The sequence below is a fragment of the Zonotrichia leucophrys genome, chromosome 1, assembly GCF_028769735.1.
Source record: "Zonotrichia leucophrys gambelii isolate GWCS_2022_RI chromosome 1, RI_Zleu_2.0, whole genome shotgun sequence".
Taxonomy (NCBI): Eukaryota; Metazoa; Chordata; class Aves; order Passeriformes; family Passerellidae; genus Zonotrichia; species Zonotrichia leucophrys.
Genome location: NC_088169.1, coordinates 10,930,747 through 10,946,775, shown reverse-complemented (window position 1 = coordinate 10,946,775; position 16,029 = coordinate 10,930,747). Strand labels below are relative to the sequence as shown.

Here is a 16,029-nt window from a genome sequence, read left to right as displayed (position 1 = left end):
TAGGCTAGCAAGCAGAACAGAGGTAAAAGAAAAAGTTCAAAGAGAGAAATTACTGTAGAAGACTCTAGCCTGGATTACAAAGAACTGCTAAAGAAACAAAGGAAGTTTCAACTTTCCTTCCAGCTCATAACTCCTGTCACACAGGCAGCACAGTGTCTATTTATCACCTGCCAGACTGAGATTCAAGAGAAACAATCCAAAAGCAGATCAGGGTTTAATCACAAGGGAGCCAGCAGCATCACCTTGGAAAGTGCAGATGAAAGGAAGAAATGAAGACTTAAATAAAAGCTAGTCAATAGGGCTGAAGAGCAGTTACCCAAAGTATAATTCAAGAAACTCATATCATGTCCAAATGGAGAAAAAAAAAAGGATAATAAATTCTGGCAGGCTTAGCGTAAAAAAAACCCAAAATCAAAACAGAAAGACCAGCCCAGGAGGAACAACCAGCAAAACATACAAAAACTACTAACAAATCTTCCCTCAAATATCTCCAGAGACAAATCCCTCCTAGAGGCTTTGCAAAAAAAAAGGATCAGCAGAGCAGGAACATGTAAAGACAACAAGGCAATTACTGAGGATCTCAATGACTTATTGAATTTGTATTCAGTACAGGTTCCTACATTGAAATAGTCTGTGACCGTGACCAGCTACTGGAAGCAGGGCACAGTATACTAGAATGGGACTCCAGCTCTGAGCAGAAGTGAACAACCACTTCCCTCAAACTGCAGGGAACATTCTCAGTCCCACAGGTGATTATATTGTTGGAATTCACTGCTGCAAGTGAGACCTGCTGATTCATGTTCAGACAGGAACCTGTCTTGCTGCAGTGCAGTTCCTCCCATCACCCAGGTAATGACCTTAAGGCACTAAAACATTTTCGGCCCCCCACTCCACCCCTGAGGATCACAGCCACAGCAGCCACCTGCTGGATTTGGCACCACTGATCATAACCTTTTTAAACCAGCAATCTAGCCAGTTTTCTACCCACATCTCACTGCTTTGGTTTAAGGATACTATGAAAGGTCTTGCTAGAATCAAGGTAAGAAGTATTAATTGACTTCCTCTTATCCCCAGCACTTTCCATCTGATCAGATGGATAGTGGACTATGCCTAGAGACTGTCCAGGCATAGTGCTCCCAATCACTTTTTGATTCTCCATGCATCTAGTGAGTTTCTGGGAGAGCTGGTTCCATAATCTTCTGACAGATAGAGGACTGTAAGACTGTAGATTGTCTTCCATCTCCTTTCTGAAGATTGCTGTGACATTTTACATTTTTCCAGTTATAAGGAGCTTTTCCCAAACATCATGAATTTTTGAAGATCATTGTGACCAGCATCTCCCTCTGAGTGTGTCACATCTCACAGCTAGAGGACTACCCAAGGAAGATCACCAAACAATGTGGGATCCAGGGCTGATCCCCCCAACACCCACTGAAAGGATGCAAAGACCAAAGACAGTATTTCACTGAATTGGAGGAGAGCTTTTCACAGGTACGTCCTACAAACTCTTTTTGTCTATGTGCACATGTTGTACCAAACCCACTAGGAATGCTGCTCTCCTGGATTCTTATGTACTACTTCAGATTTGTAAGTTAGGCTTGCAGGTCACTGTTGTGCTGCATTAAATACTTAACCTATATGAATCCTTCGCTGAATTGTTTGACTTAAGTGATCAGTTAAGTTAAATGCTGTTAAATTGAAGTGCTGGAAGAGGAAAGGAAATGTGATTAATACTAAGTATTTGTAGATACAAAGGAATTCTCCTTGGAAAACAAGGAGAATTTTTTTTTTGCATGAATTTCATGGAGAGATTAAGCTCAGAAAAGATTTCTGCTAGCAAAATGTTTCTGACCATGAGGTTTTCCTTTCTGGATATTATTTTATGGTAAGTAGTAGAACTTTTTATTAGCCATCCACAATTTTATGAAAGCTGGAGCCTCCTAGCATTACTTTTTAAAGAGAATTGATTTTACCTACCAATTTTAAATTGAAAAGATCACTGCCAAAGGATAAAAAAACCCCAAGATTCACCCTTGCTAATTAACTTTTGATGAAAATATTTTTCACACATGTAACCCACTCAGCCTCTAAGACTGCTCCAGTTTAGAAAGAGGAATTTTCTAGCTATCAGTTTTAAAAATAGAACAGTACCTCTTTGCATTTGGTCACATCATATGCAGGAGAAAGATAAATAAAAGGTAACTCAGGCAAGCACTCCCACTGTTCCTTGAACTATTTGAGACTGTTGTTTTCTAAAGTTAAAGGTAAATTGTGCATTCCTAATGCAGAAGGAATACTTGTCTCAGCTCACTGAACTAAAGCCATTGTTCAATAAGGCTTCACCTATACAAATATACAGTTCACATAACACTGAAGGTCAAAAGAGATGAGATCAATCTGAATTTCAGAGATCAAATATGCCAAATACTTATTTTTAGCTTTTTATGTAGTAATTCTGAATACTAATGCCAAAGCACTTAAGAACACACAAAAGATACACCAGAAATGTTCCTTATGCTTCTCCATCCCTAACATTTAATTCCCAGAAAGTGTTTTAAGACAAGTACAGTTGTATAATTTATAGAAAAAAGAACCAAAACCACAGAATATTAATCACAGAGAAGGTATAACATGCATTTATGCACACAATGAAAAAATAATAATAGAATAAGCTAGAGACAAAAAATAGTGCTAGAGGTAGCACATGTATGGAATTCTGCTGGGCCATCCTGGATATTTTCTATGTAAAAACTATCTATGACAGAGTAGAATTCAATGCACATTACTAATGTTCTAATCCTGTGTGTTTCCTTTACACACGATTTCTTCTTCAAAACATCTCTTAAATCCTAGTTTCCATTTCACAACAGAATCCTTTCTTTTAATAAACATGCAAACCCTCCTTCATTAATAAAACACAATTAATCAGTGGCACTGGGAGAGTGACTAGACAATTACTGTAGAGTCCATAGAGCAGAAATGCTTCTGAGCTTTATAAAGTCTTTCAGGTGTCCCCAGACTACAACTCATGGAATTCCACTAGATGGGAACTTTCTGACAGTTTGCTCCTGTCAGCAATCACCTTTCACTCTTCACAAGCAGGAATATCTAATACATCAGTTTATAAATATTAATCTTGATACTTGTTTTTCTAAAGGACAATTATCTTCCTAGAGGCAATCTAATAGTGTTTGTAGCGACCAAGGAGAACCAGAGGAATGCAGAACTTACAAAAGTAAATCAGGAGGTAAACAAAGGCCACATACACAGCATTCCCTCATCATATTCAATTTAATTCACTTAAATAGATCGTATGCTATTATGGTATTGTAGGTCATGCAGACACTGAAAAAGCAAACACCTTCAGAGTTTTACAAAACTGAAGTATAAATGTGTTTCTGAGTTCTGGTTTTATATTTCTTGACTTTAGGAGGCCACAGTTAATTTTAAATAGCTCAGGAACTGGCAGCCATCACACCTGTAAGACAACTTCCTTCAGGGATGGGGAACACAAGATCGTTTTGTCTTTTAGAGGCCAAATAAATCCTGAATTATCACCTGAACAAAAAATTTTCAAAGTTAAAAAAAGAAGAGACAAGGACAGAGCACTAACCAACATCCATTTTGATTTGGACTACGCTTGCATTTAGTTACATTTAGTGTGCTTGAGGGTTGTGGGTTGACATGGCTGGCAAACAAACCCCATCCATAAGCAGGTTTACTCCTCATGGGACAGGGGAGAAAACTGAAATTACAAGAGTGAGAAAAACTTTTGTGTTAAAATAGACTGTGAAATCCCTCAGCAGTTACTGCTGCAGACAAAACAGACTCAGGTCAGGGTACTTGAGTTCATTTATGGCCAAATAACAAATGCTGAGTTTAAATACTGACTTAATTATTAAGAAACAAAATATTACATCTAAATATTAGGGAAAAACATCTTTCTCCTCAAAATACCTTTGCCAGGTCCAGCTTCACTTCAAGCTCACTTCACTTTAAACACCTTGGTTTACTTCCTCACTGTTCCTCTTTTTCCCTTTTTCAGTCCAGTCACCTCTCCTCACTCTTTGTTGTCACAAGTTCCACCCAGTCCCTTCAGCAAGGCAAAGCACACGGTGCCAGTGCTTAGTGATTTCTCAATTCAGGTAAATAAAAATACAAGCAGAAACTTTGAATAGAAGCTACTCTTATAAAAAAAATTAATTTAAACTTCAGATTTATTGTGTGTTCTGAAACTGCCAAACAAAACCAATAATTTTTATGAGAATTAAGCTGGCAGCAGATTTCTTTTTAGGTTTCTCAATTGTACAGAACCTCTATTACAAAGGGCATATTACCCCCCCCTCCCACCAAAAAAAAAATATTCCTTCTACACTCATTTGTGTGGTTAAATTGGAAGTCTATTTTTTCTGTCACTCTCAAGACTTTCCCGAAAATTAGGATGTTTCATCACTTAAACAAAATGTAATTGGCATGCAAACAATCCAAGAATTGTTTCAGTCAGTTTCTACACTATCCTTCGTGAAGCTATTTCTTCTAATTAGGACACCTTCCTGTACAGCAATAGCTTTAAACAGCATTATTTAAAGAAGCATTCAGAATGTGTCTTGTCTATGTCTGTTCCCTGTACACATTGGAGGATGAAAGGTGGTCAATTTTCCTGTTGTGTTTTGTTTGTTTTTTTCTTCTCCAGCACTTAATGTAATTTTCAATCCTGTATTTTCCAGAACTGAGTCAAGTCATTGCTGCTTGCAAAATGCTTAATTCCCTGACTGTTTTTGAGCATCTGGGTCTAAGAATATACTCTGGGCACACTCCAACTACATGTGTGCACTTACACGTGAAATCTGACCATGGAGAAAACAGAGAAAATAAAGGACCCATGGCGATTTCTGATTGGAAAAATTAAGAAAAAGGTCAGCAAATTACAGTTTGATGTAGCTTTAGTTGCCTTGCCTTCAGCACAAGCCATGCTTTCCATCCATGTAGGAAGGCAGATCACAGATTGTTGTTTGTCCATTGCAGCTCTTGGGTCATGGTTGTGTGAAAGTCAGGGAGGCTGTCCCAGCAAAACATTATAATAATGAGAGATCCCAAATAATCTCATTTAAATTTTTTAAGTATTATAATGTTAAGTAATGGAGAAATTTGATTATTTTTTAGACATCATTTGATAGTGGTTCTTGGAGAAGGCATTCAGCAAATACACAAGAGCCAAAGTGATTTTTCATCATGTCCAGAGCGGCATGCAGGCTTTGCATAAAAAAATACCAAGAACCACTTCACATGGCCATAATGTACACAAATTCAACATGATTGATGATATTCCATTTTGGGCATTGATACAACTATTTTTATTAAATCCACCATAATATTTATGTGATTTTGCAAAAGGAAACATCTTTGGTTCCAATGCTGAAATTTTAATTTAAAATATTAGAGTAGAAATATTAAATATTATAACTTTGAAAATTCCTGAAAATTTCCTATTTATTTAAGGAAAGCTATGCAGTCATAGCACAGCACAGTCAAGCACATTTCCAGAGTGCAAACAAGTACTATTTTCATGAAGGAGAAAAAATGGCCAGAAAACATAGCAGGGAGCAATTATCCTTGCTCACTACCAATGCACATAAGCTTTATTCCCTTGCTGCTTGGTGATTAACAGGCAGTTTCAAGAGCACCAGTCCTTTTGCTCCAAAGTCATTTTATTTCAAGCAGTACAAGTGATTCACACTATCTTCTCTCAGCTTATCACTGTATGCCCTTAAAACATACTGTGGGTTGCTAAAAAGCCACTTGAATTGGATCTTTAAGCCCTCCCTCCACTCAAATTCAGAGGATTGCTTTAGTTATGGCTCACATAGATTCCCCTCATTTCAGGATGATTTTTTATGGAGTTACTTGAGCTGTTTTGCAGAGCAATCCCTATGGAACACATCTCAAAAATATTGTTCACATGAGATATAATACACTCTACTGATACAAACCTCATTAATTCAAATCATTTTCCCCCATATTGATATTCTTGCACTAAATAATGTATCAATAAATTTTATGATGAGTGGAGGAATCAGAACTAGCAAAAGATAATCTACAACTTGCTATACAAAAGAAAAATCTCCCAACAAATTCAAGTAAACTATAAAGAAAATTGAATGCAGCTTCTTTGAAAATAATTCCATAACCACTCTAACAAAACATGTCACTCTCTTGGTTGGGTTTCAGAGGGAACTTGTGGCAGAAATTATCCGACAATCATTTTATAAAACAATTACTTCCTATATCTACCAAAAATTAAATACATGTTCTAATGTTTATGTCCAGATTCTCTTTTGACATTATTTTCCCATTTCTTTACACCAAGCTTCCAGAAGTAACTGCCATGAAACCCACTTCTCATTAAGGAACCAGTTTAAAAACTAATAGATGGAAATGGGGGAAAAAAAATTAGAGGAGGACATAGTGTCATTCCCTAGTGCCTTGCTCCTTTAGTTTTAACTTTCTTTTTTGTAAGTATCCCATCAGTGACTGCCATTTGCCATTCAAATTTTACATAAATCAGTTTTCAACTTCAGTATCTACAGCTGAATCAAGGTTAATCAAGATATATTGTTTCACTGAAGCTACTGAAAATCACCTACAACAATAGACTAGAGTTTTACAATAATCTAGAAATAGTTTTTTTCCTTATTTGCAAACCAGATAATTCCCAGAAAGACCAAAAACTGAATAACCCCACCATCCTTTATGAAGATTATGATAATACAGTTTCTTTCTCTTTAAACAGTGAATGTCAAAGCTAAACATATTTTAAAAGAACTGAGAAAAAGTAAGCAAGTATCTGTTTCAAGTTTCTGTAGTGCTGCTCTCCATACACTTTCATTTTAACTGATTAAGAATGCAAGAACTGCCTGAGGGTAGGTGATTCTTTTTTTCTATTTCCAGAGTCAATCATTTCAAGCATTACTTTGTGTTCTCTTTGAAACCAGTGGAAAATAATACTCACTATACAGAAAAGAGGAAATTCTTCTCTCAATTTTTTTGTCTAATCAGATTTCTGTACAGGAAAGCCATTACAGTGCCCACAATGTCTTGTCTGCAGGATTAGCACAGACACTGCGAGATAAGGAAATTAATTTAGGCTTTAGATATGTTGCCTTGTTATGGAAGAATGTCAGCTGAAGATGAAAATCATTACAGAGAAAATTATCTCTCTTAGAGTCTTTATAAAAAATTTTATCTCAAGAACAGTCATGCTAAAGGTTAGAATTTATCTCACTAAGTTGGATGTATGCACACAAACTGGTTTAGACTTGCTCAGAGTCAGAGCTAAAAAATTAACCTTAGAAACTCAAAAATTGGGATCGTCTGTGATTATAGATCCTAAGAAGGCAGCTCAGAGATCAAATTCAAATCTAGAAACTAAATTTCAATTACATTAATTCAAAATTCCTAACTGTCATAGGCATTTCTTCCTTTCATTCCTTTTCTACTGGCTTCAATTCAAAGTTGTTTATTCCACCACCTGGTGAATAAACACGTTTCAAATGACTTTCAGATAACAAGGGCTAGAAGGAGAAAGTCCAGCATTTCCACTTAGGGCACAATGACTAACATTCCATATTAGAGGGGGTCAGTGGAAGTAGCAAAGCAAGTATAAATCATTAACACTTTCTATTGCCTATTCTATTTCAAATCAAAGATTTTAATCAAATGGCCTCAATTAACATGGTTCAATTCTAGCAGGCAAATATCTTAATCATCCTTCTATTTGTGACCCAAATAAAACTACGAAAGTCTTAAAATACTTGCAGGAGTTCTTCTCTTAAATTAGTAATCCCTATAGCAGATCTTCAACTCACTAACACACAGAGTACCTTCACAGTGGAATATGAGCTATGAGATGTCCAAGTACGGCAAATTCTTTACCTTAACAACAATAAAAAATAAATTGAAGAATATTAGGATATAAAATATGGGAGATGGCTTATTAATTTTAACCAAAGTTCTCCTCTTGATTTTTTAGAGAGTTAATCTCCAAGTGTCCATCTCACATACTCCACAACTTTTTACATGAACCATCTCTATTTCCAAAAAACCTCTTTTTTTAAAATTACAGATATATTTGTACATGCATTACAGTGCTGAAGGTATTGATTTATGGAACATTTTTGTAGTAACTGGTATTTTAAGATCAAAGCATACTAATTTGATCTGGGCCTATTCTTAGTTTGAAAAACCCCTTACTTACAATAACTAGACTAAAACTCCTTCTAACAGATAAATCTCACATCAGCTGAAGTTTATTTTAAATTTAATACAGAAATTTTGTTTCCTAGGAAAATACAATATTTTCACATACTTTTTAAATTATCATGAGACAAAATATCCAATAAAGATACATGCATTGCTATGCACCATCAGAAACTCATCAGACTATATGCTGAACATTTACCTAAATAATCTTTCTTCTTCCTTTGTGATTTTAAGCAAGGAAAAACTCATTTCATTCTCTGTGTTGATGCCTCAGACAAAATAATGCTGTTATAACTGATCCCTTCTCAGTTGTCTTCCATCAGTGATTATTTTGAGCTATTACGTACACAGTTCCAAAGGGCTTCATTCATCAAATTACAGAGTTAAAAAAAGCAGGCTTAATTCCAGCCTAAAGCACAGACTGTAGACATATCAAGTCCCAGCATAAAACACACATGAGAAATTTGGCAAAGAAAAAACACCAGATTGAACCTTGATTTGTATTTGAACCTTAACATTTTAACATTCTTACAGAGGAGATTTATGTGGGAAAAAAAGAAAAAAAATCTAAACCACAGTATTATTAGTGACAGACAGAAAACTACACACATTGTGATGCAGTGGGAAAGAAATCTAGGTGATTGTCAGCATGGGCCAACAACTACAATTTGTCAGTGTCCTGAGGCACTGTAATTATGGAATATTAACACAGGAAAATTATTTTATTTTACTGAGTTCTTCATGACAACAAACCATGCAAACCTCCAAAATAAAGCAAAAAAGAACCACCTCATCCAAAAAAAAAAAAATAAAAAAGAAAAAGATAGAGAATTCTAAATTAGCTGAAAGTCCATGCAGCAAGGGAGAAATGATCTGCTCAAGCAAGACCAGGGCAGTACTTGTAGAAGCATTATTTAGATGTAAAGAAAAGAAGTATTTAGAATATTGGGGTTTTTTTGATGTGTCTCTATGCTTGGGGGTGCAGGGTAGTACTGTGTTACATCCAAAGCTTTTGGGAAGCAAAAATTGTCAAGAAATAGGGTCACAGCAGAAACACCTCTGTGTTCTTTACAGTATCTGCAGCATCCAGTCTGCTACTTCTCACCTTCGAAGAAACTGGACAAGAGTTCTAGCTAAGCAATGACAGAAGACATTCCAGTACCTCATCCAAAATTCTCTCAGCATCACGTGAAGAACAACAGCTGTGGTCAGGGAGGCTTATCAATTTAAATTACATTTTTACAAGTTCAGACACTGTTTTACAGAAACATGCAGTAGTATGTCTGAATTGCACCATCACTAAAAATCCAAGATGCACATGAAAATCATCTTGAAATACAAGGATACCTGTTCATTATACTAATACTACCCCTACTTTTATTACTAAAACATTTTGTATGTGTCACCACTGTTAGATTCTGCACATATTTTAACACAGCTCTTATTTCTATGCATTTATACTTAGATAACATTGCTGAACTAATACAATAGCAGCTGCAATGCAAGGTTACTACAGAGTTCTACATAATTCCAAGTTTAGTACTTCAAATTATAAGCAGCACACCCTTCATAATAGAAAGCCTTACAATTTCTTTTGTAGCATATGTGTCCTGCTCCAAAGTAAATCACATCTATTTTAGATTTTCCCACCAATAAGAGGAAGGGCCTATTTTGTCCTTGAGTCTCTTAATGCAGAACCCTTCAAGCCATTTATTTCCATCGAAATCTGTAAAAGTTACTGATTATTGAGTCATCCCTTGAAAACTCAATTGCTCACAGGTCAAAGAAACAGTAATAAATTTACTCACAAATATGGAAGATAAACTGGGGTTAGATGGTGTCTAGTGAATTTACTACTTTTGTTGACTATTTCTATTTGCTTAAAGAAAAAGCAGAACTTTCACCTCAATAGTGGGTGAAGAAGAAATGCAGTTTAATCTGGAGGGTGAATATTTGTCAAAAGAAAGTGCAGAGCAAAATATTAAAACAATATTTATTAAAACAATAATATTAAAACAATAATATAGATCAAACTAGCAAATATTTGGAAAATATATGTATTACAATTCATTAATATAAAAGTTCAGCCTTTCCACTGGTAGTTTTGAAGGCATTTCCACAGACCTTTTCTCATCCTGCAGTTCATATTTGTGCTACAAACTGAAGACAAAGCTCCTGATGTGACTTGATGGTGTGTCCAGAACCAGGGCTGAAAGTTGTGCTGACAAACAGCAAAGCAGTAGTTAAAGGGTTGTGATGTTCATGCTGCACTTTTAATTGTGAATTGTGTAGACTTTCCTCTTATCTAACCAAAACCATTCCTGGCTTTGAGAACCAAAAAGAGTCTTAAGAAAACAATGTCTTTAAATTTTATTTTCTAACAATTTTATGATTTTTCTGCAACTGAAATAATGATTTCTAGGCTTGAGAGAGCATCTTTTTCAAATATTTTCAAAAGCACAATAACAAAGATAGCTCTGATGACTTGTATGTCTCCTGCACTTAAAAAAAAACCATAAAAATCTCCCCCTCCCCTTGACACTGTACTGGGCAAAACATTCGTAAATTTTAGGGCACAATAGAAAAAAAAACTCAAACTTCTCATAATCCCTTGGAATAAGACATATCAGCAAGGTTATTAAAACTAACTGAAAACCAGTATTACAACTGTGTACAACTACTGAGCGAAGACACATTTGAAAACATCAAGAACTACAGTGCTGAGAGGTTTTTCCCCTCTTCTTTGTGCTCTAGTATGGTAGAATCCATTACTTTTGGGATACAGAAGTATAAGAAGTTAAGATCAAACAAAAAATTTATCAAATGAAAAACTGTCTGAATCTCATTATCACTTAATAATGGTGCAAAAAATTCATGTCATCAGTGCAAATTAAGGAAAAAATATGGAAAATATGACTGGGATGGATTAAATGAGTTTTTTCTTTTTTTATCAGGCGACACAAAGTATAAGAAACTGGATAATTACCTAAAAACGACAGCAGAAATTATATAACTTCATAGCCTATTCATTATCGGGCTAGCACGAACAAGCACAAGGACCAGGAAAGTGACAGCAGGGAAAAGTTTATTAAACCAAGAATCAGATGTTCATTTCTAGAAGAAGCACACAAACACCTCTGCTGCTACCACACTTGCACTCAGTTGTTGTAAGGGGGAAGAGGACAGCTCAGAACTGTTCCCAGATGCAGTTTCTGAGATCACTCCCTACTTTTCCTCAAACCATCCTTCTGCTCCACTGTGGCATGAGTATTTTATGCCAAAGTAAAACATAAATGCCATTATACAGCCAGTAACATGTAACTGTTATGTGTTGCTAACCACAACACATGCAGCTGTCTGCTTGTCCTATTCCTTCCTTGGTTAAAATTCCTGAAGATGTTCCAGAAAAACAAGGAACATAATAGCCTTTAGTACATTTTCTGAAGTTTGTTTGCAAAGACTGGAAGCATGCTCCTCTGTAAATTCAGTACAGATAAAAAGTTTACAAAGAACCATTTAACTGCTTAAAAATGGAAGTCCAGGTTGTTAGACATTCTTAAAAGCTGTAGACTAATCTTAACGGCTTGATCAATCATTTCAACTTTAACACATACAAATTGAAGTTACAGATATCTTTACTGTTTGGTTAATTTGCTCAAGATATTTTAAGTCTTTTGCCAAAATTGTCGTAAGTCAGTTCATACCAGCAAAGATGGCAAATAACTTCACCATCAATTGATGCTGAGACATAACAATAGCTTAAAATAATGAGTGTGAAACATAGGGAGTTAATAGTTTAGAAGAGTATTCAGTTATTTAAATATTATGTTATTTATACCTGAAAATATTCCAAATTCAAGAGAACAAAGAAAAACAACCTGGACTACTTACACTGAAAACAACCAGCCAAAACCTTTTCTAAAGCAGGCAAGTCAAATTTACATCCAGAAAACCACGGTTATCAAAAAGGAGCAACAAATCAGTCAGAAATTTTCCTTAGTTGTAACAAAACTAGTGTTTTTTTTAAACTAAAGAAGAAAATAAAATAGCATTAAAAAAATACAACTGTGGTAAAAGTTTGCCATATACTAGCTTTGCCATTCAAATCTGACCAGAAATCAATATACAAACAATCTGGTTTGGGAAAATAATATTTGGCAAAAAATACTAGTTTGGAGCTAGCAAAGCAAAATTTTTATTATTTGAATCACAGAGAGCGTTATCGAGACTTAAAATATCTTACGTGCATAATCATAAATGCCTTATGACAGGAGATCATTAAGAATTACATTGGGATACTTTGGCCTAAAAAATTTGATTTGCAAACACATTTCTTTCTTTTGAATCTTTTCCCCTAATATATAGGTCTTTAACAACTTTCTTCTAAATAAAACTTTTTAATATCTACCAATTGCCTCTACCTTACCTTGCATTTCCTTATTGCCATCTTTCATACTCTACAGCATGTAAATACAACAATAGCAAACACCAGATAGACATTTAAACCTACTTACATTTCACTGACAGGATTCAATCAAAAAGACCACAAATATTTTGAGTTGGAAGGGACTCAAAGAGATCACTGAACCCAATTACCTGCTCCTTGCAGGACTTCCTAAACTCTGATTAAAAATAAAAGCATTCCTAACAGCCAGTATAAGTAAGGGAAATAGCAGGAACAATTATCTCTGCATGAATCCAAAAAACAATCCAGATACAAAAGCTTTACCTTACACAACATAGCTTTTACAAGAAAGACCTAGACGTAAATCATCTCCACCACTTTGATGGCTGAAATGGAGATCAAATTCTGAAAAATATTTTAAAAGCTGCTCATGGGATAGACTTAAAATATCAACAACCTTAGTAATAAGCTGACTGTTTCTCGTGGGACGGACTTTAAATATCAGCAACCTTGGAAACAAGCAAACTTCATATATAACCTAGAAAACCTGTTTGGCTGAGTGCAGATATTTACTTTTCAAAACCTAATTGCTAAGATAGGCTCCCCAGACATCTGTTTCAACACATATCAATCATCAGTAATTTCAGAACACAAATAACCCCAACCCTTTTCTGACTACTACATTGGTTGAAGAAAAGTAGGCTTTTACTCAGTAGTGGCTTCCTTTCTACTTAATATTTTCAAAATTGAGACAGCAGGTATTTAATGAACAAAACTAAATTTTAAACTGTTCACAAATTACACATGTGCCATTTTGACAGGTATTAAATTACATGAAAACAATGTTTCACCATTGCATACTCCCTTTTACTGTAATACATTAGCATTTTGCAGCCAGAGAAGAGAGTGTTGCTACACAATATGGTGTTAGGAGACACCTGAGTATCTAATTAGGAGACTTGATAAATATACAATGTAAAATTACAGAAAGAATATTCTAAAACCTTCAAACACGATTTCTCCCTTACACACATACCAGAAATTCTGGGCTTCAACCTAGAAATGAATTTACTATCACAAACAAAATAGTTATATTTCCTCATATTCATGCTTTCAAATAGGTACAAATCATAATTTTCCTTCGGAAATGTTTGCAGAGGGGAAAAAAGAAAAAGGTGGCTAGCACTGTAAATTACAACACTGAATAGCAAATAATTACAGCAGACATTTGGAAAACCACCAATGTTTAAGAGTTTTTCAGTTGTTGGCTAAACAACTGCAAGTATCTTTGCCAAAACCAGAATAAAACGTCTAATCAGAAGTGACTCTTGCATAGAGAAAATAACTTATTCACTAATCTATTTTAAGAAGAAAGTTTAACCAATTATAGAAAACACTGTGACTGCATCGATTCAGTTGCACAACTCAATTTTCAATTCCAATCTCATTCAGAGTTTACAAGCTCAATCCCATGCTTTAGCAAGTAGAAAACCTCTTCTTCCTCCAGTGGTTTGCCAAAACTGAGTTCTAGAAATTAAAGTGTGTACTAGGCACGAAATTCTGTGCCATTAAACCACATATATTTTCAATATTTTTCCGAGGGAAATGCATGGGTTACAAGGTCATTAGTTAACAATTGAGACATGTCCAACTATATTTAAACATTAAGAGACTCAATTCTATCTTTAAAATAATTTTTGCATTTTGTTAAGTGCTATCTCCTCCTGTGAAAAACCCACCATGAGTGAGTTACTGAGAACAGCACAAACATTCAGAAAAGTTCAATTATAAGTGGCTTAATAGGAAATGTCATGGAAATACAGTAAAAGTATAATTGTATGGGAAAAAAGTGACAATCACCTAACTATGTAGACACAGGTGAGATTTATATACACACACACACATATATATATATAACACAATAGCTGCTCCAATGGCCTTGGAGTAAAGAATGTTTTAGGAACATCCTCTGAGGGAAAATTACTAGTCTGTCAGCAAAGCAGAAAATATGTCAGAGAATTTATATAAATGTACAAAATTCAAGTGAATGTGTGAGAAAAAAAGAACCCTTCAAATATGACTGCTTAAGGATGTATAAAAGATACTCAAGGTAAAATAGGTAGTCCTATTACAGCTAAGGTTAAATGACAGTTATATGAGACATCATCCTAATAAAATTGCAATATATAGAGAAATATAAGTCATCTTAAAAAATATGAGTACCTAGAATTTGAATACATGTTTTGGATATACATTAAAAGGTAATTTGAACTCAAGATCTTTCCAGAAGTTATAAAAGCTGCAGATGCTCTAAATCTTCAGAACAGAAATCAACAGCTTTCTGAGATCCAGTTCAGTGCAGGCACATTAAAAACCTGGTCCCAAAGCTAAATAAAATGGCTTTAGAGCACATACATATAGGCAGCTTTATGCTATTTCAATAGAGCACAAATGTAGCACTAAAAGTAAAGGATTTTGCTTCAATTTCTAATTTATCCCACAAAATGTTAAATTCTTGTGCCAAAAAACATTCAATTTATCATCAAATGCATGGTACAACTGTTTTGCCACTTGAAGAAAAAACAAAACAAACACCAAAGAACATAATTTCCACTAACCTTCAGGATCAAGGAGTTTCTCTATTCCCAGGTGCTGCCTGGCTATGGAGAATGCATGGTCTAATCGTTGTACAGGTGACTGCTGAGAAGCAACAGCATTCCAATCAAACAGGTCTGGTCTAAAGCAAAAATAAAAGGAAGAATAAGTTTCTTATTTTTCAGTCTTACATTTACTGATGTTTTTCTAAAGCTAAGCATCAGCATGCACTTTATATTCTCATAATGAAAGATTGTGTTAATTGGCCCTGGGACTAATGAAGCTCAGTTTCTAATGGGTTTGCATTCTGTTCTCATCCGTGTCACCACAATCACATTGTCCATGATTGGTTCTTTCATTCCAGTCCCAAACTGTGCTTGGGTGGGAAAGATCAGTTGCAGTGGCCATGCAATTGGGACTGGCATGTGGCAGACAAGCAGGACAGAACTGCTGAGGCCATCTGGGGGCCTTCCTCGTCTCCCCAGCTACCAGTCTTTCACTTCCATTAGTATTTCTAAGAGTGCAATTGCTTCTGAGATTACCAGCTCACTGCTACAACAGACTAAAATCAGTCAACAGGTTAAAAAGTCCATAGTCATAGAAACATTTGGGTTGGGAAACACCTCTAAGAATATAGAGTGAAACTCTCCCCCTTACACTGCCAAGTCACAATTTATATGCTCTTACAGGAAAAGACAGAATGACCCAAATTGAATTATAGCTCAGATGCAGTCTGGGACCTTGTATTAACAGCTGCACTATTTGCAATA

General features: G+C 35.2%; 1 protein-coding gene across 10 annotated transcripts in view; it reads right to left on the bottom strand.

Moving 5' to 3' along the window:
- DMD (dystrophin) overlaps positions 1 to 16,029 on the bottom strand; it is a 1,046,893-nt gene that overhangs the window by 753,233 nt on the left and 277,631 nt on the right. For all 10 annotated transcript variants that reach the window (XM_064706931.1, XM_064706854.1, XM_064706864.1 and 7 more), the window contains exon 7: positions 15,283 to 15,401. In XM_064706931.1, coding sequence (XP_064563001.1) covers positions 15,283 to 15,401 — 119 coding nt within the window. The remainder of the gene's footprint in view (positions 1 to 15,282; positions 15,402 to 16,029) is intronic.